The following is a 25,653-nucleotide window of genomic DNA, read 5'->3' as shown; positions in this document are numbered from 1 at the left end:
AAAATATTTAAGTTTAATCAAAATGAAAATAAACATGTTATACCAAATAAATAATATAATTCAAATGAAAATAAACATGTTATACCCAAACATAATTCACAGGTTTAACCAAGTATAGTAAATATTTTCTATATGTTTAACCAAAAAAAAATATAACTGATGCGACCATCTCTAAAAGTATATCAATTAGTATATTTATTCATGACCAGTAATAATAGTATATCAATTAGTATATTTATTATGTTCTAAGAGAAAAACATGTAAAATATATAATGTGTAGATATATGTATACTAAATGATATATGTATAACACATAGATATATAAAATATATAATGTCACTACATTACATATACTATTGTCCTGAACAAAAACAAATGTCATTTATCGAGTCTTACGAAAGAACATGAAATTGAATATAAATCAAAAGAAGTAAATATGAAAAACTTTCAATTTGACATATATATCAAAAACTACTTCAACGTCAAATTATAGTGCCAATAGTTCTGAACAATCAACTTACTTTTGAAGAGTAAATCATGAATTTTATTTATTCACGATGAAACCATTGCTAAGATTGCAGAAATGATTTATTCTTGAACATTGGTAAGAGTATATCATATAAAAAAGGTACCAAGAGGTTATACAGCCAAACAAATGACGTTACAGTCCGTTTATGTATAAAATTAATTTGGTTAACTAAAGTTAATACATTTATTCGTTTGAGTATCATCCCAGAAGTCTTGTAATATATTATAAGAGAAGTCTTGTAACAAATATGTCCAATGGCATTCTGTTGTAAATATTCTAGTAAACTATGACTATTTTAATAAATGGGTTGAGAAGGGCTATGAAGTTGCCACATCAGTAATGACATTTCTGTTAATAAAACATCAAGTAAAGGTTAGTTATTAAAAGTGCTCCTCAAATAATAAGAAAGGGATGTCTACAAAATGCCCAAAATTATATTTATGTTTAAGCACGCGGAACTGCCCAGGACCGCCAATGCTCGGGGAAAGTGCCAATTTCGACCCCAACAATTTCATTCATGCCAATTACGACTCGAACAAATGGTCAGTGCCAAATACGACCTCAACTCAATTATAATTCAAAAAATTACCCGAACTTCTTAAAACATGCCTAAATCTACATTGACTTTAACAGAAGTTAGTCAACCGTTAACAAGATGAAACGACGTCGTTTTGATATACGAGAAAAAATGTCAATTTCGATCCCCAACAACTTCAGTCGTGCCAAATATGATCCGAACAAATGGTCAGTGCCAAATACGACCTCAACTCAATTATAGCTAAAAAACTATATGATTTTTTTAAAAAACGTGCATAAATCTACATTGACTCTAACAAAAGTTAGTCAATCATTGATAAGATAAAATATGTGTCGTGATACCCTTTTAAAGGGGCACACTAACAACTAAACTAAAATAACTTTTTGAAATATTTTTACAAATTTGAAAATATATAAACTACTATTCTTCTTCATTTTATCCAATTTAAAACTTTGGTGATAATTGTTTCTAATTTATATAAATACATTAACATGTTTTTTACTTATCATATATTTAATAAACTTATATCTTACTAAAATATAAATAATAAAATATTTATAATTATACGATATTAAACATACTTAAAACCATTTAAGCTATTTAAAAAATCTTATATAAATTATTTTTAATTTTTAAACTTAAGTGCCTTTTTTTTCAAAGTTAATATTATATATTTGTGATATTTTGTTCAAAAATGTTAAGAGGCCTTTTATCTTTCCTTCACTAAGATATCTTGTTCGAAATATTAGACATATTAAATAATAACTAAAATATATAAAAACAATCACCAAAGTTTAAATTGGATAAGATGAAGAAGAATAGTAGTTTATATATATATATATATATATATATATATATATATTCAAATTTGTAATAATATTCCAAAAAGTTTCTTTAGTCTAGTTGTTAGTGTGCTCCTTTAAAAGGGTATTATGACATGGGTTTAAGTCCCAGAATTTTTTTTTGTCGGCAACATAAACATAATCATGTAAAATCCGCAAACCAAACTGGTAGTTCCGCATCCATATGGACAACAAACGAGGATTGCTTTCTTGCAATGCATGCAAGACTGTACGCCCTTGAATTTTGTGTCTGTGGTATATGAATGAGCTCTAAGCTGTTGAAATTTTTCTTCAAGACATTTATGTCTTCCAAGTAACTTGCAAAGGCTGGCTATTCTTTTGGTTCCGAAACCATCTTCACCAACTGAGAACAATCCGCTACAAATGTAACCGTAAACTGTCTGAGATTCCTCATACACTCCATTGCGCAAATGAGAGCCTCTATCTCCGAGTAAAGTGGCGAATGACTCGCTCTTGTATTCCTCGCTCCCATTAAACCATCAAAACTTTCCAGTGTGCTATACCACCATTGTCCCGGAATGAACATATTTTTTTTAAAATAATATATATATATATATATATATATAAACGACATCATCTTATCTTGTTAACGATTTGAACCAAAAAATATCTGTAAATTTTGATTTTATTCGTTATTCGTTTTGATTTGAACCGAAAAATCCTGATATTTGTAACTCTACAAGACAAAGAAAATAATAATATGCAATATCCATAAAAAACGAAACAAAGCACAAATACTAATATTCTTAGAAACAAATATTCGATTCGATCCGATCCGTTTATGCATATATACACATTTATTTAAAGAATTTTATATATAACTTATATAAATATTATATTTTATATATAACTTATATAAGTTTTACAATAGGTGATTTATTAAATTTTATCATGTTAGTTTTTAGAATTTAAAAAGTAAAATTTTTTTTTATTTTTGTGATAAAATATTAATATTTTATATTTTATTGACTTTTTATTTATTTTTTAATTTTATTTGTACGGATCATCGGATATCCGATTACAAATTTAAAATTTTCCGGATATACGGAACACGGAATATGAAGCAGATCAAATAATTGATTATTCAGACGAAACAGATTAGATCACAAATACCTCAAAAATCCTAGATATTTGATCGTGTCCATCTCTACTTTCCATGCCGATGTTTTAAATTTTATATTTCTTTTGACAGTAAAAATATATGTAAAAGAAAAATGAAAAATGAACTCTTTTCCCCACCAAGAGAAAACAACCCATCGTGGTTCTATGAACATGTCAACAAGGAAAGTTACAAAAAAAAAACATTTAAACGAAGAGGCTATAAGAAAAAAGAGTTTATGGTCAATTTGAAGAGCTTTGAAGGAATTTTTTTTTGGCAGTGTGAGTCGGACGTAGAGAATTCATATTTAATATTCTTACACTTTCAGTCATTCACAATTTTTTTTCCTTTTCTTACTCGAAACTTCTTTTTTTTTTGAAAAAAAACTCGAAACTTTTTTTTTTTTTGAAAAAAAACTCGAAACTTCACTTGTCATAATAAAAAAGTATTGGCACTTAAATGAATTCGTTCTGCAGTTCCTAAATTTTCTTATGTAATTTTTTTTTTGTCATCTTCTTATGTAATTTTCTTTTTGTAACACTAATTTTCTTATGTAATTTTTTGTATCTTTTTAGTCCATGGTGATTGGTAAATGGTTCCGATAAGATGGGTCCAAAGACTCCAAAATCTCCCATTAGACGCCTATCTAATTAAGAGATGGTGCTAATGGGCTCGGCTAATTGTTCTTTACCAAAACTTAGCAAATCACAAAAGCCATGTGAAAGATAAAACAAGGGTCTCATTATTGTATATATATTTTTGGTGAAGAAAATAATAACCAATCTTATGTCAAGTATAGGCCTGGGAACCGAAAATCCGACCCAAAACCGAACCGAAAATTTACAAATATCTTTTGGGTCTAAATTTTTTTTACCCAAAAAGAACCAAACCGAATAGACCCGAACCCGAAAAGAACCGACCCGAATAGATCCGACCCGATAAGAACCGATTTGTACCTGACTTAAAAACATGTATATCCAAAACTATGATGTTTTGTGTTCTATTATATATATATATATATATATATTATTTTATGATTTAGTTAAAATATATTTTGTTAACAACATTTGTTATTATTTTGTAACACTTTTTAAGTAATACTAGAGCTTAATGATTTTGTTAAGATAATTGACAAATGAAACTTTTTTATAGTGTAAAAATGTAATGACTGCACAAACATGTATGGATGTTTGTTCGATTTCTAATATATAACATTAGTGATAAATAGTGATTTTCAATTTTCTGTAATTTGGTTGTTGCGGATGCACAAGTCAAGTTATAAAATAAATGATTTATGATTAATTAGTTAATAATTATTAATTTAGTGGTATAGTCATAAGTAATTATTAGGACAAATTAAGGGTTATTTTTAAAGGATATTTTTTTAAAGAATAGATATATCATATATGATACTAAATATTGTGAGAAACACCATTAAATGGTTTATGGAATTTTATTAAATAAAAATATAATTACACTTATGAAATTAACACTATGAGACAGTGCATAATTAATATAATAGCATAAAAAATAAATTTGTGAGATAAATGCATAAATATTAACAATTATTTTAGTATGACGTAAGCAAAAAAATATTAAGGAAAAATAGTTGAATAATTTACATTAACTAAACATTTAAAGAAAACAGTAGTATCGTGATAAATAAATTTGGCCGGAAATCTCATGAACAATAAAGTATGTATTGATGTATTAATAAATACATATAAAATATTTACTAACACTAAATGCTGTAACAGAAATATATGAGAGAGAATCATGTGTATGTACGTAATATTATGTCTCATTTAATATTGTATGATGAAAATAAATGATAAATTTTAAGTAGATAATTATAGTTAAGGTAGTGGCATCAGTTGTAAATAGTTAGATGAATCAAGGGTTAATTCTAATTTGTACTTTACTTTTAATAGATTAGATGAAGTTTTAAAATGTAAAATTAGAGTTTAAAAATATTTTATTTTAATTATTAATAGTTTCATTTAAGTTATTTTGTAAAATTTTAGATATATATGACAAATATCGACTAAATTTGATGGATTTGGGTATGTCATGTCCTTTTCAGATCATAAATACATGAACCCGACCCGAACACGATATAGATCCGAAAAATTACGGGTATTTTATGGATATTTTAATTATAGATCTGAACCGACCCGAATCCGAGCCGAAAATTTCTAAGTATCTATTGAGTCCAAATGTTTAGGATCCGAAGTATCCAGACCCGAAAAGAACCGGCCCGAATCAGCCTCAAAGACCCGAACGCCCAGGCCTCAAGTATCCCGACAGATTTGTGAAATAATGTCTTGGTTATGATCACTTTCTTTCATATGTAATCTATTAACATTTTAACATAATGTTTGAGGAAAGAGAAAATAAGAGCAATCGGTTTACCCAAATATCACACAATGTATGCATATATTATGATATTTTGTAGGATGTAACTAACCTATGTATGATAAAACTAGTTGTTGTATAGTTCATAAACTAGAAAAAGTCTTGACTATGGTATATAACTTAAGTTCATGCTTATAGTGATATCATTTGAGTTCATTATTTCAATCAACAAAGACAAACAAAAAGTTGGACTTAGAAATGCAGCTGTTGTCCAAAAAAAAAGACTTAGAAATGCAGCTCACAACTTCGAAGGGCTACGCAAGTAACATATCGGGCAAAGATCATGAATTAAAGTTATACTAGATTTTGATCCGCGCTTTCAAAGCGCGGATTTTTTTTTTTTTTTTTTCAATTGACAAATATTTAGCGTCATATTTCATATATTTGTGTTTTATTTTATAAAAGACTTAAACTTTTTATCTTTCTTTATCGTGTTTCATTTTAAATGACTATTTATGTTTAAAAAATTAAACTTTATTTTTTTAATGAATTAAGTTGGTATAACTCTGATGAATTAATTTTATTATGTGGTTAATATATTTAATAAAAATAATTATATATTTTTAATAAAGATTTATACTTTTCAATGAAAAAATCAATTTTTTTTTATGAATGCTTAAATTATATTAAGAAAAGAAAAAAAATTAATTAAGAATGGTTGAAAAAAAAAATTATTTGAACTTGGACTCAATGGCCCAAAGGAAAAAAAATGTGAGAATTGGATCTGATTTCTTAATCGGCCCAAATGGCCCAAGAGAGATCTGATGTGGATAGTGGGCTGGATCCGAAAATAATGGCCCAATATAGATGTGTTATTAATATTACTTGATTGCCCTTAATGAAACATGCAATATTAATAAAGAAAGGGCAGGCTAAGGTAAAAAAGACAATAGGATCCTGCTTTAATAGTATAGATACATCGAACAATCTCATATTTTAAAATTCAAAAAAATAAGAATCGTGGGGACGTCGTATCCAAGATTCGGATTCAGATTTGTGATTGATTTTGAAAATAAAAAATGATTAGAAATTTGCATCTTCATTATTTTCACGATTAGAAAAATTACACAAATGGAAAATTTAAATTAATATTTAGATTTTCGTTATCATCGTACAAGATCCCGAAAGCACTGTCACTGACATAAAACACCAAGTTTCTTACCAGTTTCCAGAGAATCAACACCAGGACCAATCCACACACACACAACTTGTTTCTTTAAATATAAGCAAAATAAAATCACATCAAATCAGCTCTTGATATTTCGTTATCTTATATATCCATATATAAATTAAAAACTTAATATTACAAATATTATATATTCTTCATACATTCATATTCACGTCTTATCGATTTGTCAATTGTCCCTTTCTTCTTCATCTGTAATTTTGTCTCTGTCTTCTTTAGGTTTCTCAGTTACTTCACTGCACATAGCCTCAATGGACGAAGAGCTTCATGTTTTAGCAGTAGATGACAATCTCATTGACCGTAAACTTGTAGAGAGAATTCTCAAGATCTCTTCCTGCAAAGGCAAGTTATATCATTTTTTTGTTGTTACCTTCTAAATTCTAGAGCCAAGATTACCTCTGAAATGTAATAATTGATTCTTTTTTGCAGTGACAACTGCAGAAAATGGGCTTAGAGCATTGGAGTACTTAGGCTTGGGAGATCCACAACAGACTGAGTCATTAACTACCAACAGTGTAAGCTTAACCTTCTAGTTATTTAATACCCAGAGAACAACATTTTCATTGGTTCAGAGGGACTTAATTGTGTAAATCCAATGATTTTTGTTACATTTTTTACAGGTTATGAAGGTGAATCTTATCATCACTGATTATTGTATGCCAGGGATGACAGGTTTTGAGCTTCTCAAGATAGTAAAGGTGTTTAAAAAATTTCTTATTAGGAATCAAGAGTCTTCTTGAGAAGATTCAGAGACTAACATTTTTTTCTGCTGGTTTCTATGGTTTTTATTTTGTTATTGACAGCAGGAATCTTCGAATCTTAAGGAAGTACCTGTTGTGATTTTGTCATCAGAGAACATTCCTACTCGCATCAACAAGTAAACTTATTATCTCTCATGATGAGACATTGCTTTCTTTATTGAGTTGGTGGTGAATTGAGATTCTATTATTTTCTTGGTGATATTTGCAGGTGTTTAGCCAGCGGAGCTCAGATGTTTATGCAGAAGCCATTGAAATTATCGGATGTAGAGAAACTCAAGGGTCATGTCTTAAACTGCAGGAGCTGAAGATCTGCTTAATCTCAAAAGCTCATAGAATTCTTGTTGATTTTTCTTTTTTAAAATAAATGAGATTATTTAAAGATTGTGTTCCTAAACAATGACAAAGACCGTCTTGGCTATCTCAAAACACTTCCTTTTTTTATATATTTGTGAAAAAAAAAAAACAAAAACGAAACAATAAGGATCTCTATGAGTTAACCTAGTTTATGAATTATAAATTTTGTCAGATTGTGAGGAATCTTAGACCACTAGAAACATCTAGAATTCAACGAAGAAACAATAGTTAGAGTCTGAATTCAAGATCGGAAAGTTAACCAAATAAACAAGTTGGAACACAATAATTATTACTACATTTGGATGTGAATTTTTAATTAGGTTTTATGTCCGCAATATGTATATAAAAGATTAAAATTATTGTTCGTGAAATAATAATATAAGTTGTCTTTTTATCATGCAACTGAAATTTCTAACAGCTCATGTATTACATTCAAACAGGTTGACAAGTTGAAATCAGGTAGTAACATGCTGGGGACATTAATAGAATCCATCAGACTACATTAGAACAATATAAAATTAAAAGATTTAAAGATAGATAAATAAGAAAGCCTAGAACAATCCATCAAATAAACCAAGCGTTCGTGGCTTGGTGGTAAAGGAGGTACAGCTGTACTGCCCGCCACCCGGGTTCGAGCCTTGGCCACAACGGATTTAACATCCCTTCCGTTGGGGCGCTGGACCCCTTACGGGGATAGTTGGGAATGTGGCTGCCCAGATACCAGAGTTACCAAAAAAAAAAAAAAAAAAAAAAAAAACAATCCATCAAATACTCTAAGTTTCTTGCCGCTAGGTTTCTTCTTGTGATCATCACTGTGACTTGTGTCATATGTCTTCCTCCTCACCAAACTCTGAACCAAGTCCTTCAGGGATGCATCGACATCTATTTTATGATTCCTGGCCATTAATTTCCCTGGGACATCAGGTGGTGCGATCTTTGCTTCCCTCAACAAAGACTCACTTCAAGAAACAGAGGATGAGAATCAAGATCCAAGTAGTTATTGGCTAGAACCTCGAACGCCTCGACACAAGTCGATCATATCCCATCTTTGAAGTTAAAACCCCTGAGAGTGTGACCCTACTCTGATTTTGATCTTCTTTGCCTTTCTCTCCATCTTTCTTGCTGAACAAGTCGCTTTTGTCTTCCTTCTCCTACACGGTAGGTCTACAGAACAATCAATGTCTTAATCACAATACTGGACTTGCTTCATGCTGCAGTGAGAGGTTTCCTCAACTCCAAGTTGTTCTGAATAGCCGCGATTGACCATAGCCGCGAGTTCGAGATCTTAGATACTATAGTTCAAACGATTGACCATAGCCGCAGTCATGGTGGATTTACCAGTCCCTAGTGGTCCATACAATAGGTAGGCCATTTTCCAAGCTTTCCCAGTCTTCTTGTAATACTCTTTCCTAATGCTAAATGCCTGAAAACTCGCAGGGTGCTCAAAATCAATATGTCTCCACAACCTCTTCTTCTTGTTCTTGGCCTCGATTTTTTCCCTTCTTCCATCACATGATATAAGATCCAGTTACAATCTCCAATCCACGTCTATGGAAAGTGAGCTTGTGAGTTCTGTCTCCATCAGTATCATGGGGGGCAAAATTTTCAAACCTTAAATAATAGGGACATTTAACTCTATGTTGAGATTTTATGGGGGGCAAACTTAACCAATCTCTCCAAAAAAAAATTATAAATAGTAATCAAAATCCATTTTTTCTAAAATCCATAGGGGGCAGATGCCCCACCCTTGTTGGAAGTACATTCGCCCCTGTTTGTATATGTCTCTGACTTTAGTCTCGTCACGTTTCAAGACTAGACCTTTGCTCTCTTTAACTTGCATGCGCAAAATCTTTAAAGAGAAAAGCAAATGAATAAACGAAGGGTTTCATAAACAAAACAATGAAAGACTGGCCTTCAGAGTCTTTACTCAGTGATGGGTTTTAATGTTAACCAGAGCTTGATCCGCACACCCGTGCGGGTATTTGTTTTAACTTTTAAAACATATAGTATATAGCAAAAATTCTATAAATTAAATATATTGACTTTAATATTTTATTAACTTATAGAGTTATTAATTTATAAAAAAATATTTTTAGATTTTTTTAATTTTAATTTGATAAACAAAAACCAAAATCTAATGTCACCATTCAAGTTTTCCGAAAAACTAAAATCTACGGCAAAATCAAAATCCAAAATTTAAAAATCAAAAACCAAAATTCAAAAACAAAAAACTAAAATCCAAAAACCATACAAACAATTATCACCCTAGATTATGTTCTTTAAATTGAGTTTTCTTTATTAGATGGTAATTAGTAGTTAGTATCTTACATTGCCCATACATGTTTTCGCTTAGACGTTGCATTGAAAAATGTTAGCTTTATTCTCTATGTCTTGTATGCACAAAGAGGGTGGGTTGGATTACTTGGATATCGTTGGCCATATCAATACTTATCAGACTAAACAAAATCATATCATGAAACTGTGTTTTTGAAGTAAGCAAAAGAATATTCTGTAAATTTAGAGTTTTTTCTACTGCGATATTTCTAAATATAAAAGATAATTGTTTTTTTTTTGCGGCTAAATAGATCATCTGATTCGGAAATATTTAAAAATCTGATTTGAATGAACATATGTTAAGAGTGATAAAAATGTAACATGGTTTTTGATTCATAAAAAGGTACATGAACATTTTAGCATAAAAAATAAAACACATGAACACCAGTTTATTATTTTGACGCTAGAGTGATTTGAATGAACTTGTAGCTAAAAATCATAAGTATTTTGAATAATAAATTATTAATCATTTGTTAAACAAAAAAAATATATTAATCATTTATTTCTTTTGGTTCAGGTTAGAGCAGCTATTGATGAGCTATTGGTGATGAGGAAACGAAAACAAAAATTTGGTGAGTAATTTTATGGAAACAATTAATTAAAAAATGTTTTCTATGTCATTCATTACTTTCGTGTATTATGCTTCCTAATTTTACGGTTCAATGACTTGATCTAATCCAGTTTTTAGTTTGCATTTATTTTGGGAAATTAGTTATTAATTTAAGAAAAGACAGTGATTAGTGTTAGGGTTATTTAATGCTTCAGTGACGTTGTTTTGTAAATAATTGCAAGTTTTGAGGGTGAATTTATATTTGTACTTCTGTTTTGATAATATAGATATGAAAAACCTATTTCGCGGAGAAATCCAAGTAAGAAATTATAAGATATATATCTTTGTAAGTATAACTACTTATAATTTATTTTTCACTTGTCTGGTAGGCCGTCTAACCAATCTAACTCATCAATTTTTTTAACATATATACAAATTATTCTAATGGACCTGGTTAGCTATCTCCACAATAGATAATCCACTTTGTACTATCAAAATTGAAACAATTATCTGCTTACAAATAATATAGGTTGGACCATATTTTTTGGGTTCCTATATATTATTTCTACTTATGTCTAATTTAATTATTATTAAATATATATCCTATCCTAAAATTAAGGAACTAGATAACTAATCTATTGTTTTTAAATAATGAATTCAATTTATATTAAGTCTAAATTTAAGTAGCTAATCAATTATATTTATCTATTAATATAAAATTATACATGCCTACTAATTTGTATATATATATATATATATATATATATATATATATATATATATATATATATGTACTTTAATCCAAATGCAAGAAACAAATTCTTCAAAACCCTCATCATATACAAAATAATATCATTCTTATAGATAAAGTATTACAATTAGATATAATATATATATATATATATATATGATGGAACATGTTATTATTGATATTTTTATGAGTATAGTTTTACGGGTTATACCAACAAACATGTAAAATATTTATCAAATATAAAACTAACTGAACAAAAGATAAAACACACTTTAAGTTAGATTCGGGTTTCAGGTACTCGTTCGGATATGGATTAGATATTTTGAATTTTGGTTCTAATTTATATCACATCCTAGATCTCATTCTGATAAATTTGTAAGCACGGATCATGTTCGGATATAACACATTGGTTTTGGCTCTATTTTTTATCACATCCTAAAATCCATAATGTAACCATTTATCATTCGGATTCAGGTTATATTAGTTTGGTTCGGATATATCTAAAGTTAAATCCAAAATTTAAAAGCAAAACCTAAGAAATAAATATTTTTTTATATAGAATTAGCAATTTAAGGTGTTTATTTAAAATTTAAATATTTAGTTTTAGATATCATTTCAAAATAAATGTTGAATTTAATATGTTAAGTACATATTTATGTTTCAAATATTTATATTTGTGATTAATTTGAAATTCGGATCTTTTTGGATTTTTTCAGGTTTTGAGGGTTTTTAAGTTACTCGTTCGGGTTCGGCTAAAAACACTTCGGGTTCGGATATATTTTGTACCACACTACAAGACTCATTCTGGTATTTCTTACATTTTGGAAAGTATATATCAGGTTTTTGGTTTGGATTCGGTTCGGACTTTGGGTTACGAATTTTATGGTCATGCCTAATTTAAATAAAAAAATACGATTATTTAAAGTTTTCACCGAAAAATTATCACGCGCTTTGAAAATGCGGATCAAAATCTAGTCTTAACTTAATCTTACCTCAAACGTTTTTTTTCGTATCTTTGACTTAATCAGTTTTTCTCCCCGCAGTATACACTCATATTCTACAAGATCTGGGCACTCCGACATTTTATGTAAAATACCTTTTGGCCAGGCCAACCAACCACCGAACCCACTTTTTACCAAGAGACAAAAAAATCATTTGAGAAAAAGGAAAGCTTCTTATTATTTTTACATATTTACAGCATTTCCAACAACAATTTTAAAACTTCAAATAGAAGGTTTCCTGTATTTTAAGAGCAACCTTAAAATCTCAAATTTTAAAGTTTTTGAATCGTAAAATATTATATTTGAGATTTCATTTTTCAAAACTTTATATTTGAAGTTTCACTCTTCAAGACTTTATATTTGGAATTTCAAAACTTTAATATCTATTATATATTTATTTCTTATAACTTTTATATTTCATAACTATTTCAGGTGTAAATACCGATTTAATTCATAACTGATATATAAATGATATATGGTGTTTTAGACATCTTGTATATATGCTTTTAAATTGGTTTTCAAGTCTTTATCGAGTCTTCCTAGTTCTTTTTGAGTCATTACAGGTCTGAAGTTTCATTGGATGGGAAATGGACCAGCTGGAACAAAAGAAGCAGAAAAAGTGCAATTTGGTGATTTTCACGCAGAACAGTCTATATGGTTGTTCCCGATCGCGCGGAACACCTCGAGTGCATGTTCCAGCAGCAGAGATTTTTAAGGAAGTTTCCAAATATTTCAGGATTTTACCTAGGGCTTCCCCTTTTTTTCTCCTTGGCCGCCAGAGACCTGCAAATATATCTTTTCTTATTTTTTTAGACATTCTACGCTGTTTTTGAGACAAGAAACCAGACTTGAGCTTTGAGAGATTTGTGATTTGATACTTTGTAAAGGTAGAAGGCTCCATATCTCTCACCATAGAGAAGAGCCCCCTGAACCCTTATTCTATTTAATCTACACATGTTTTATTCAGTCTTTGTCTCTGTGTTTTCTTGCTTCGTGGCTGAGTAGTCAACTTGCTTAGTCTAGGGTGTTAGGGTGTTAATTTCGTGAGTTAAACATAGATAAGTGAATCCGTTGATTGTCTTCATTCATAACTGTTCTTAATGCTTGCATTAAACTGGCCGCTTAATGTTAGATCCTAGGTTTAACCTGTTCATTAACCGTGTAATAGGTTGCTAGATCTGTTATGAATGAGCATTGCATCCCTAATCAGCGAAAGTAGATATTAGGGTGTTCTGTGAACCTATCGGACTTGATCTTAATGTTCATCATCACGCCTTGATCCAAGCGAGAGCTTAGGTATTGAGGCTGATCGTTGAAAGGTGAAGCACCACGACAGTAGGCTGATCTATCTTAAGTGATCCGAGTTCTAGAGAAGTGCTAAATTAAATTTGAATAATTGTTTGGCTCACATTTGTTTAACACCCGATCAACCACCCTAGGCTAGCACTTTTTATATTCTGAAACCAAACTTACTTGTTTACTTGCTTTCTACAATTCACAATCTTAAAACCCCCATATTGTTTTAGCTTAATATTGATTCCATAAAAATAAAGTGTAAACTGGTCATCTGAAATTGAATCTCAAATATTACAACAACACTGTTTGCTTGCAGTAGAAAAGACACAATTTTAATGTATCAATAACTATTAAATAGATTACATTATTTTAAAATTTATCAATTGATCATATATAAAAGCATTACAAAATAGTTATATTGAGTAATTTGATATTTTATTTGTAATTAATGATTTAATATAAGTTTTTGAGTTATTATTTATTATAACAGAGTGTTTTATCGGTCAATACTGCCACTGCTATTACTTTAATGTATATTTTGTTATAAATTTTTTTTGATAACTTTAATCAGTTTTGATTAATATTGAGGATTAAAAGGCATATATAGATTATTTTAAGGTTAGATTTTAGGTTTTATCATTGAAACCTTCACCATTAAACCTCAAATTTTGAGGTTCTTTCGACCTTAAATATAAAGTTGCTTTTTGGAGATAATTTTATCTACTATAATAGTTCTATAATGAAATTGCAACAGTTTCCAACACTCTAGTGAGCGGAGCGAGCCAGGCCACCTACCTGGTCCACTGGAATGTAAGTGAGTCCAACTACCTTTGGCACAATTTAGAAACAAATTTCGCCTGTTAGGTAGTGGAACGTAGCTAGTATATTTATATAGGATATACAGCATTGACCTATATTATGTAAAAGCCACTGATGTGTTGAGCGATCAGAAACTGCCTTTAGCAGGGCTCGACATTTTATCCGTTAAATTTGATTCGATTCGTTATTCGTTTCGATTCGATCCGAAAATTCAGGATATCCGTAAACTTTTGAATCAAAGCAAATACTAAAAATCAATATCCGTTAAAATCGAAGCAAATCACAAATATTAAAAATTTTGGAAGCGGATATCCGATCCGATCCGACAATATATAAATACATGTATATCTTGATTATATTTAAAGTTTTTAATGTATAAAATTATATAATTATTATTCTAACATATGATTTGATAAATTCTATTCACATTATTACTTATATAAAAGTATTACATAAAAGGAAGAGAACACATTTATGATAATTATAATTTTTTCTTAAGTTTTGTGTTATTATAATTGTTAACTAAGTTAAAAAAAATTACAAAATATGTAGATTCGCTACTTCTTTTAATTTTTATTGTATATACCATGCAAAAAAATATTTTACAAAATAAATTTGTATCAAAATTTTAAAATTATTTGTATTAATCAAAACATATGAGATATCCGTAAGTATTCATAAATATCCGCAAATATCTATTTATTTTCCGAATATCCTTTTTTCCGAATATCTGTATTTTTCCGAAGCAAAGCAAATCGAAAAATTAGATATCCGTGACATACGAAGCAAATCACAAATACCTTCAAAAATCCAGATATCCGATCCGTGCCCAGGCCTAGCCTTTTGGAACACGTATTTGTAGCTGAAGTTGAAAAAATAGTGGGTCATGAGAATCCCCTCCAGTTGCAAGAGCAAAGCACTTGCATTCAGCAGTGGGGCATTCGGTCTCGGGCCGGTAAAATTTTTGTATTACGTTTTCTAATTTGTCTATATAAATGAAATAGTAATGATTTAATTAAAGAACAAGAGTATATTACGCTTTTAATGGTTCTTAACATTTGTGCAAAAGTATACTAGTATCTATATATATATAACAAATTTTAATTCTAATGTTCATTTTTATTAAAAATTATTAAATTAGAGACAATTTTTAATTAATATTATAAATATAATTTAATATTCATATTGGTAATCAATATATTGAATTATGTTCTTTTGTTTCATAGTTTTATTTATAAGATGTGAATTTTGGATCAAAATGTTTTCCATAGTAATAATCAAATTATGAAATTTGGATTTGAAATTAAACACTTATTGTATTTGGACCAAAAAGAATTCTAGTGGCACTGAAAGGATTATAAACAATTACAACCCATAAACATCAACAAAATAAAAATAGCCTAGGGGTGTTCAATCCGGTAAAACCGAACCATTTAAAACCGAACCGAACCAAAATAGAAAAAATAGTTTAGATTTAGTAGTACCAAATAAACCAAATGAATGTTATTTTTAAGAAGCCGCAGTATATGGATATAGTTCAGTATATTAACCGATCCAACCGAATGAACTGAAGAAACCGAATAAATTAAATATATTAGTATACTTATGTATAATTTTTATAATAATCTCTATTTGGATCAATTTCGAATAAAAATCAGAAAAACTGACTATAATATTAGTCATTAAGTCGTAAACTAAATATAAGATAAACGTAATTATGATATTATCGGTAGATATTGTTAATATCAATTGTTAATATCTATTTCTTAACTAAATATTCTAAATATCATGATAACTATATATTAAAATTATATATTAAAAAAAAAAATAGTATATATATATCAGTAGAATAAGTTAATGTTTATTAATTATTTTAAATATCATGATAAATAAATATATATATATATATATTAACATAAACATTTTAAATAATATATTAATTAAACTAATAATTTATCTTAAAATCATGAAAAATATAACAAATAAATAAATTCACTAAAATCATAGAGATGATGACAAATAAGCAAATTCACTTCTCAATAATAGTCCGGTTTCTACATTATTGTTGATCACGCAATTATTTCAACATTCAAATCCCAAATCTGTTCCTAGACTTCCAAGAATGCCTTTTTAACGTTGAAAAGTGAACACTTATACAGTAAGTCTGTGGAAATTCAAAAGAAGACCGTGACTTAGTCAATGTGACTGCTTCTTCTTCTTTCGCGTAACCGCGTTAATCAAAAAACTTACCCTCTAAAAAGGTTTAGTAAATTGTCGGACGATAAGAAACATACTCTGAGTGCACCATCATTTAACATGTTCTTATAGTTTTATTATATTCTTATCACATCAATCGACTATCTAGAAAGTGATTAGAAACGTGTTTGTCATGGTGAAAGGTTTAGTTTAATCCATGATTTGGCCAATATGTCAACATACAGAAAAACTGAAACGAGCTAACGTTTTGTAATTGGAGATTGTATTACGTACGTCGCATTCAAAAATATTTTATAATCTTTGATTTTTTCAACGAAGATATTGGAATCAACATATAATCTACTTTTGCTGTGTATGTGTGTCCCTAGTGTATATATATGTGGATGTCACACAAACATATCGATCAGAGATCACGAGAAGCAAAAACCTAATTCAGGTAAACAAGAAACAAGTATTACACATATATAAAGGGGTCGAACTACAAATTTTATAATCAACGATGGAGGAGATAATGTCAATGATCTTCAGCGGAATCAATCTGGTTAAGGAGCTCGAGTTCTGCATATCAGCACAAGAGTCGCCAGAATCTCTTTCGACTTCTCTCGGTTCAGTCTCCACTCTGTTCGGAGACGCCAACGAGCGGTTAAAAATCCTACTTGCGAGGAGGAACGCTTACGTACTGACTCAGCCTGAACCAAAACCAGTTCCAATGTCCGATTTGGACCAGATGTTGATGCAGCAGATTGAATATGGTCTGATGCAGGACTACAGTTTAAGGGACGGAGTGATGCAAGGCGTGAGGAATATAGACTCAGGTCCGAGTTGCGGATTCTCGACTCCAAGGCCTCGAAGAAGGTACGTAAAAGATTAAGCATCCGATCTTTTACGTTGTAATGGAAGAAACGTACATATAAAACATTCTAAGACTTCGAGTGATTACTTGGTACGCAACAGAGTAGAAAAGAACTTATAAAATTTGTACGAGTTTTTTTTGTTTGGTATGCTTCGTAATGCCTGAAGTAATCAACATGTAGAATAAGTCTATATGTTTTTTTTGGGGTGCAAACGTTAAAATGAATAAGTCTACGTAGTATATAAGTATATACAGGGCGAAGCCACGTTTAGTAAAGGAGGGGCAGTTGCCCCTTATAACATTTTCTAATTCGGTGTAATTTCTTTAAAATTTTAGTTATGCCCCTGTTTGCATATTATTAGGCTAGTTATCATCTTTTCCCCGGATAATGTTTTCTATATAAATTACGGACGTGTGAATATTGAGATATATATCATATATATGTTATGCAATGTGAATGTATATATAGGAAAAAGAATGAAGAAGAAGAAACGGTGTTTGTGGCGGCGGCGAGGATGGGGAACATGGATACTCCGCCGGACGACAATCACACTTGGCGTAAATATGGCCAGAAGGACATTCTCGGTTCTAAGTTTCCTCGGTAATTATATTCACTAATTACAAAATGATTCGTTATTTACGTAATAGACTAATAATACGTTCGTTTATTTTGATCTTTTAAAAATGGTTTTGTTAGTATACTTTTGAATCCATCTAATCAAACATGGAGGGTCACTTGAACATGGGAACTTTTGGTTACTGCTTAGTTTTATTCGTTTTTTCTTTAATTTATAAATATCTTTAACCAATATAGAACCAAAATTTAGGGCGTACTATCGGTGCACCCACGAGAAACTATACAAGTGTCCGGCGAAGAAACAAGTGCAACGGCTTGACGAGGATCCTTACACGTTCTGCGTCACTTACCGTAGTTCACACACGTGTCACTTCTTCACCACTTCCCCTATTCCATCAACAGCCAACACCGCTACAACAGACGGTCATTACGGTTCCACCGTAGTTAACATGGCCGAAGCTTTGTTCGGCAACTTAGACTCGGTTGTTCCTTTTGGTGAACCCTACTTTAACTACCGTAGCCTCTTTCACGGAAGAGGCGGCGATGGGGATACGTGATACAAGTACAAGTTTTTACGAGTTAGGCACGTGCATTGTGTTCAAATAATTAATTTTAATTTTTAGATGGTTCAAAGTTCTTAAAAAAAACAAAAAAAAAGTTCTTTTTTTTCAATTATATCTATCGAGTTAGGCGTATGCATTGTAAAAATAAGCTACCGAGTGATATGTTATTTGCATCCGATAACAATACCGTTCAACCACATATAACAGTCATAAAAAAAAGAAGATATAATTAACAGTCATCAAAATGATTAATCGTAGTGGCAACCCAACAATATAAACATCGTTAAGAATCTTTGATTGTTGTTGCTGGTTCCTTCCACTGGTGACTAGCAAACGATCTCTGTTCTTTAATAAGATTAGCTAGTGACTCTTCAAATGTGATTTTTTCTAAAGAATAAAGTGATGTCCTCAAAGTGAGAAAAGCTTCTTTTATGTTTCTTCTCGCCACCGTTCTTCTAAATCGTGGAGTTTAAAGTTTTGACTTCTATAGTTTTTAGGATCGAAAATAATAACAGTACTGACAACATGTGTTACATAGTTGAAGATTCTCTACCTTAATAATATTGAGTTTCAACATGAGTTCTATGGCTGAAAGTAACAATTTTTTTTTCTACATTAAAACTTGAATTTGAGTTTATGTGAGTATACATGCGATCTCTCTCAATATCTCTCATATCTGGGTTCGCTCAGACTGTCAAGTGCTCGTCAGGGCAATCGATCGGAAACGAGGACCAGCGGAGCTCCATGGCGCTCTCTCGTACATCGTCGATCTCTCTTCTTCCTTTTGTTTTTGGTTTTTTAGCTTTGTTCCAAGGAACTGTAATGGGCCGACTGACTCATGGGGTAAGGTCTGCCTAAACAATTGCCCCTCTATCCCAAGACCTGTTTGAGGTCCATCTAATGGAAGTTTTAAGTGTTTCAAAAAAAAAAAGAGTTTGTGTGAGTATACATATATATATATATATATATATATATATATATATATATTGATGAAATATTAAATTTATTCATCATGGGAAAAAATAGTTATTTACAAAATGAATCTAGAAATCCAAAATCTTTGTTCTTAGCAACTATCCTTACCCCATATGGGCCTCAAACCATCGCTGCATCAGTCCCGTAAATCTTCTCTTCTCATAGTATCGAGTGGACATATTCCTCTGCTTAATAGTCTTCTCTATCACCTTTGCAAGCTGGTGTGCTGGTCGACTCCGCTGTGTGTATCGTCTCTCGTTACGTTCACGCCATATGTAATAGACAAGTCCTTGTAATGCTAGCCTCAGGAGAATAGAAGCGAGCCTATCATGTGCTGAGTGAAGAATGTGAGCCAGAATCTCAGCCCAGTCGGGTGATGGCGTCGGTCGAAGTAAGGAGCCAATAATCTGCAACCATAAGCCATAAGTGTATGGACAAGCAAAAAACAGGTGGTCTCTTGATTCCTCTGGCTCTCCACAGAACAAGCATCCCTATTCTAACCCCCAAGCTCTCATTCTAGATCCAGTAGAGAGCCTATCCTTAATAGTTAGCCAAGTTACAAAGGCATAGCGTGGCATACCTTGTTTGAACCAAATCAACTTCGCCCAAGGTACCTTAATATTTTGGGTGCGCACTATGTTCCAAGTGCTGTATGATGAGAATTCCGACACATACTCTACATCTCCTCGCTTCCATTTCACAATATCGGCTGCGTTTGGCGTTAATGTCAGCGGCTTTGCCTTTACCTGCGCAAGCACTTTCTCTATAGTGCTATCTCTTGAGTTCCGACATCTCCACTGATCTTCAACTAAAACATTAGCAATCTTTGCGTTGCGTACAATGCCAAGCTTCTGAGTTCCACGCTCACCAATTACTTCAATCAAGCTCCCTATAGGAAGCCATATATCAGTCCAAAATCCAACAGATTTACCATTTCGAACTTCCATACACAGAAACTGTTTGGCTAATGGTCTCAGCTGGAGCAGCTTCTTCCAAACCCATGAGCCTACTGCCCCTACCCTAGCATCCCAGAAGGACTCTCCTCGTAGTATAGTCTGCTTCACCCATTGAACCCAGAGAGAGTCTGAGTTGTTAAATAGACGCCATATCAATTTCAAATCAAACACCACAGAGACGTCCTTTATTCTACGTATCCCGAAACCTCCTTCATCCTTTGGTTTGAAAACCTCCTCCCATGCGACCTTTGACTTAGATGAGATATTGGGTGAACCGCTCCACAGAAATGCCGACAACATACTCTCAATCTCATCAATTCAACCCTGAGGAAGACTAAACGCAGAACACCAAAAATTAGTGATGCTTGCAATAACCGAGTTTATTAACTGCAACCTTCCAGCAAAATCTAGAGCTTTACTCGTCCAGCTGAGGAATCTAGCTCTAATTTTTGCTATCAGTGGCTCATAATCACTTCGAGACATTGTTTTAGTTGTAAGCGGGAGTCCAAGATATTTGATGGGTAAGGCTGAGACCGTGAGACCACAAGCTGCAGCTGCAGTTTCTAGAGCCTGCTTGCCCCTGCCTGCTGCGAAGACTGTTGATTTAGCGACATTTATACAGACTCCCGACATGCTAGAAAAGTCTCGAAAAACATTAAGCGTTCCTGTGAGGGATGTAGAAGAACCATCAGTGAAGACCACAATATCATCGGCAAAGCTGAGATGCGAGAGATTAACTGTACTACACATAGGGTGGTATCCTATATTACCCTCCAGAATAGCTTTGTTGAGAACCTTTGAGAGGACATTACTGACGATGACGTACAAATACGGCGATAGAGAACACCCGTGACGAATTCCTCTGGAGCTCGGAAAGAACCCTTCCAACTCTCCTTTGATAGAGACAAAGAACACTGCAGTATTGATACAAATCCATGTTAAGAACATATTTGGTATGCGCATTGCTCGAAGCACAGCTTCAATGAATGTCCACTTTAGAGTAACAAATGCTTTTGAAATATCCAACTTGATTGCAGAACGAGAGGATACTTGAGGCTTGTGATAATCTTTCACCAATTATGTGGCCAAGAGAATATTTTCTAGCAACAACCTGCCCTGAACAAACACACATTGATTCTGCTCAATAGCTGCTGGGAGAATACCTTTGAGCCGGTGAGCCATGATTTTGGAGATGAGCTTGTAAATCACATTGCAGCAAGCTATCGGTCTAAAATCACTCATCTTCTCTGCACTTGTTGTCTTTGGAACTAGGGACAGGAGAGTAGCATTTGTGCTTCGAGGCATGAAGCCATACATAAAGAAAGACTGAACAGCAGTCACTAAGTCTTTACCCACAACTGACCACACTGCTTTATAGAACTCCATGGGGGTAACCATCAGGCCCCGGAGCCTTGTTTGCTGGCATTGAAAACAAAGCTTCTTTAACTTCCTCAGCTTGTACAGGACCAACTAGAGAAGCTGCGTCTGCTTCGTTACTGCGATAGTCTAGCAGATTACTTAACATATCCTCAGTAATGTCCTCCAAACCCGAGTGTCCTTGCTCCTTTAGAAATCCCTCGTAGTAATCAACCGCCTCTTTTTTAATATCAGCCAGCTCAGTTAGAACCCTTCCATCTGAAGTAACCAATCTGCGGATAGTGTTACAAGAGGTACGGGTTTGACACGTCTTGTGATAAAAATTAATATTTCTGTCTCCAAGGTCCAACCATTTGACTCGGGACTTTTGATAGAAGAATTGCTCTTTAATTCCGGATAGGTGATGCCAGTGCATCTGAAGCTTCCTCAAACGTTGTAGTACTAGGATTCTGCATTGAATTATTCTGCTTATCACAAAGATCCTCAAAAGCTACTTTAACCCTCGCTGGCAAGTCTCCAATAGAATCTCTGTTCAGCCGACGAAGCTCTGATTTCAACATCTTTAATTTGTCCTGCAGTTTCTTCAAAGTTGTCCGAGAGTGAAACAAGGGAGCAGTAGAATTCCAGACTTGATCTACCACTTCCAAAAACTAAGGGTGGCTTACCACATGCGTGAAAAACTTGAAAGGTTTGCGATTTCCAATGGGTTGTCATGTAAGATAGTCACCATTCTAGAGTAGTCAGAGACGCCCCCTGCTTCAAATAGTGTGTGTGATTGCTCAAAACTTGAGATCCAACTGCTGTTACCCATAGTTCTATCCAGCATATATATTATATGAATTTTAGTTGTAGACCGTTTTTGTTAACAGATTCGTTTGATAATTTATACATGTCAAATTGATTAATAATAAAATTAGATATAAAACAAAACTATATCTATAAAAACTAAATATTTAACTGGTTTTAAATGCCTTTTATGTTCATAGATAGGATGAAACACGAAATCCATACATATACAAAATTTCCACAGAAAATATTGACACTTTTACACTGATAAAATGTATATATTTACTATGAATAAAGATGTTTGATTTCCCACTATAAATTTCATACTAAATATATATACATGTAGTAAAACAATTTATTACCTACTAATTTCAGGTTTCAGATTCAGTTTCAAACTTGATCAAAATGTGAAAAATCAAGAAAAAGATAAAACAATTTTTTCATAATATAAAATTCATTATAGTTTTGTATACTAATGAATGTTGTTGCTTCTTCGATTCTACCAATGCTACCCTCTATTTAATGCATCAACAAAAATAGTTGCTTGTTATGATCATAAGTACATATATACAAATATATGGGTATATAATCATGGAGCTTTATGTATATAGATAGGCGTGGGCATATTAACCGAAACCCGAACCCGAACCGACCCAAAAAACCCGAACCGAAAACCGAACCGAGGTTAAAAAAACCCGAACGGGTTTAGGATTCAACCAGTCCGGATACCCGTACCAGATTGATTCACGACCATTACCTAGTGTGAGGACCTTATGCTTCTTGTTAGTCATTGTTAGGGATGTTAATAATGGGTAAAAACCCATAGGGTACCCAAAACCCTGTTGAAATTTTGAATCCAAAACCTGTGTTTCAAGTTTTAAATTCGTGGGTTTTTTCTGGGCGGGTCCTATTTTATTAATTACCTTATGGGGTTTACACTGTCAGGTTTCGGGTACCCTACGGGTTTTTTTTTAATGAAAGAAGTTAAGCCAAACGATGACGTTGGCTCAATAAAGACGCCAGGGTTTCCGCTAGGTGTGTCTAGAGCCGTAAACTGGGTTAACCCACATCCATTAGCCCATATCCATTTGTCCATTTATTGTTTGCGGTCAGAAAGTGACCATGTCCATTAAGGACCAGACCCACTAACCCCCGTGTTTACATGGGCTGCCATGGAGTCCATAATAGACCATATAAGAAAATTTTAAATTTTGCGGTTTTCGCAGAAAAAGTCAATTTTGCGGTTGTGGCGGGGAAAATCGATTTTTCGGTTTTAGCAAAAAAAATCAGATTTTCCGATTTTGGCGAGAAACCCCGATTTTGAGGTTTTAACGGGAAAATTCGATTTTTGCGGTTTTAACGGGAAAACTCGGTTTTACTGTTTTGGCGTGAAAACTCGATTTTGCGGTTTTGGCGAAAAAACTCGATTTTGCGGTTTTGGCGGAAAAACTCGATTTTGCGGTTTTGGCGGAAAAAAACTCGATTTTGCGGTTTTGGCGGGAAAACTCGATTTTGCGGTTTTGACGGAAAAACTCGATTTTGTGGTTTTGGCGGAAAAACTCGATTTCCGATTTTGGTGGAAAAAATCAATTTTTGGTTTTGGCGAAAAATTTGATTTTGTGGTTTTAGCTGGAATACTTGATTTTATGGTTTTGACAAAAAAACTTAATATTAAGATTTTAGCGGAAAAAATCGATTTTGCGATTTTGGCGGAAAAACTCGGATTTTATAAACCTTAGCTTTTTGTGACCATACCGCCCATATCCACATAGTCCAAATCCATTAACGCCCATTGCCCATTGATCATATGATTCTTGTCCATTTATAATCCGTATGGACAAATGGGTGTCACCAAATTAGACTCATTTATATTTGGATATGGGAAACTAATGGTCAGCCCGCCAATTTGACAGCTATAGGTGTGTCAACGACACCGTTTATAGAGAACTTTTGTTTTGTTTACGTTTCTAATTTGTCATGCGTTATTCTTTTCACTCCTTCATGGGCCAAATGGTGGTTTTGAATAACATGTACGTTAATTGGCCCCATATAAACCCATCTTAACTCTTTTAAATTACAAGAAGTTAAATAACGTATACGAATTTTGTAAAGAAAGTTGTTGGAATGATAGTATATTCAGTAATCTTTTAAAATACGGATGTTAATAGTAAACTATGAAGGAATTTGTAGAGTAAAACGAGTAGAAAATGAATGATATAAAAACTAGAATAATTAGTTATAAGAACTAGTGTATGTTACTTTAGTATATAGAGTAATTAGTTATCAACTTATCATTGATTGGGCCTTGGAACCAGTTAAAAGTATTCTTTTGAATTATTGTTCGACGATAGTACAACCGCAAGAAGTTATGAATGATAAATAACTTTTTTTTGTATGATAAAGAACTTACTTGTTGCTTTTTACTGAAAACAAATTTGTAAATTGAAAATTAATTAACTTATAGAAAAACATATTAAAATTTCAATATATACAAAATTACTGTAAATTTAGTTTAAAACCATAAATCTTTAATCAAAGGGTTTTTTGCGGGTACCCGTGGGTAACCCTAAAGTTCTATGGGTTTTTCGCGGGTTACCCTAATGATACCGGGTTTTTTAGTTTAGGGTATTTTTTGGACGGGTTTAATACCGGGTTTCGCGGGTTACCCTAATGACTCATTGTTTAACTCAGTACGAAGCTGTTAGGCACTTGTTTTGCCTTCACTTACCTCAGTATGAGAGTCACTTACCTCGGCATGAAGTTGTTGTTCGAAATGTCTTTTTGCGCTCATTAAGATATATTTGTATGTTGGTTGTCTTCTCTGATGTTTCAGGTCTACAACTCAAAAAGATA

General features: G+C 32.2%; 2 protein-coding genes across 3 annotated transcripts; both read left to right on the top strand.

Annotated features, from left to right (window-relative positions):
• The first annotated feature begins 6,712 nt into the window (after positions 1-6,712).
• On the top strand, positions 6,713-7,710 carry LOC106341075 (two-component response regulator ARR17-like). Of its 2 annotated transcripts, none has more exons than XM_013779890.1 (5): positions 6,713-6,972; positions 7,060-7,145; positions 7,251-7,328; positions 7,437-7,507; positions 7,600-7,710. In XM_013779890.1, the coding sequence occupies exons 1-5, from the start codon at positions 6,882-6,884 to the stop codon at positions 7,694-7,696; spliced, it is 423 nt and encodes a 140-aa protein (XP_013635344.1). In that variant the 5' UTR covers positions 6,713-6,881; the 3' UTR covers positions 7,697-7,710. The 2 variants fall into 2 exon arrangements, with proteins under 2 accessions (XP_013635344.1, XP_013635343.1); XM_013779889.1 differs by having other exon boundaries at positions 6,715-6,972; positions 7,434-7,507.
• Positions 7,711-17,145: 9,435 nt separating this feature from the next.
• LOC106341361 (WRKY transcription factor 55-like) lies at positions 17,146-18,758 on the top strand. The gene is made up of 3 exons (XM_013780141.1): positions 17,146-17,568; positions 18,036-18,167; positions 18,394-18,758. The coding sequence occupies exons 1-3, from the start codon at positions 17,213-17,215 to the stop codon at positions 18,698-18,700; spliced, it is 795 nt and encodes a 264-aa protein (XP_013635595.1). The 5' UTR covers positions 17,146-17,212; the 3' UTR covers positions 18,701-18,758.
• Positions 18,759-25,653: the final 6,895 nt, after the last annotated feature.

The sequence above is a fragment of the Brassica oleracea genome, chromosome C4 (assembly GCF_000695525.1).
Source record: "Brassica oleracea var. oleracea cultivar TO1000 chromosome C4, BOL, whole genome shotgun sequence".
Lineage (NCBI taxonomy): Eukaryota > Viridiplantae > Streptophyta > Magnoliopsida > Brassicales > Brassicaceae > Brassica > Brassica oleracea.
Note: the sequence above shows the minus strand (reverse complement) of the source record. Positions and strands in the feature narration are given on the sequence as shown.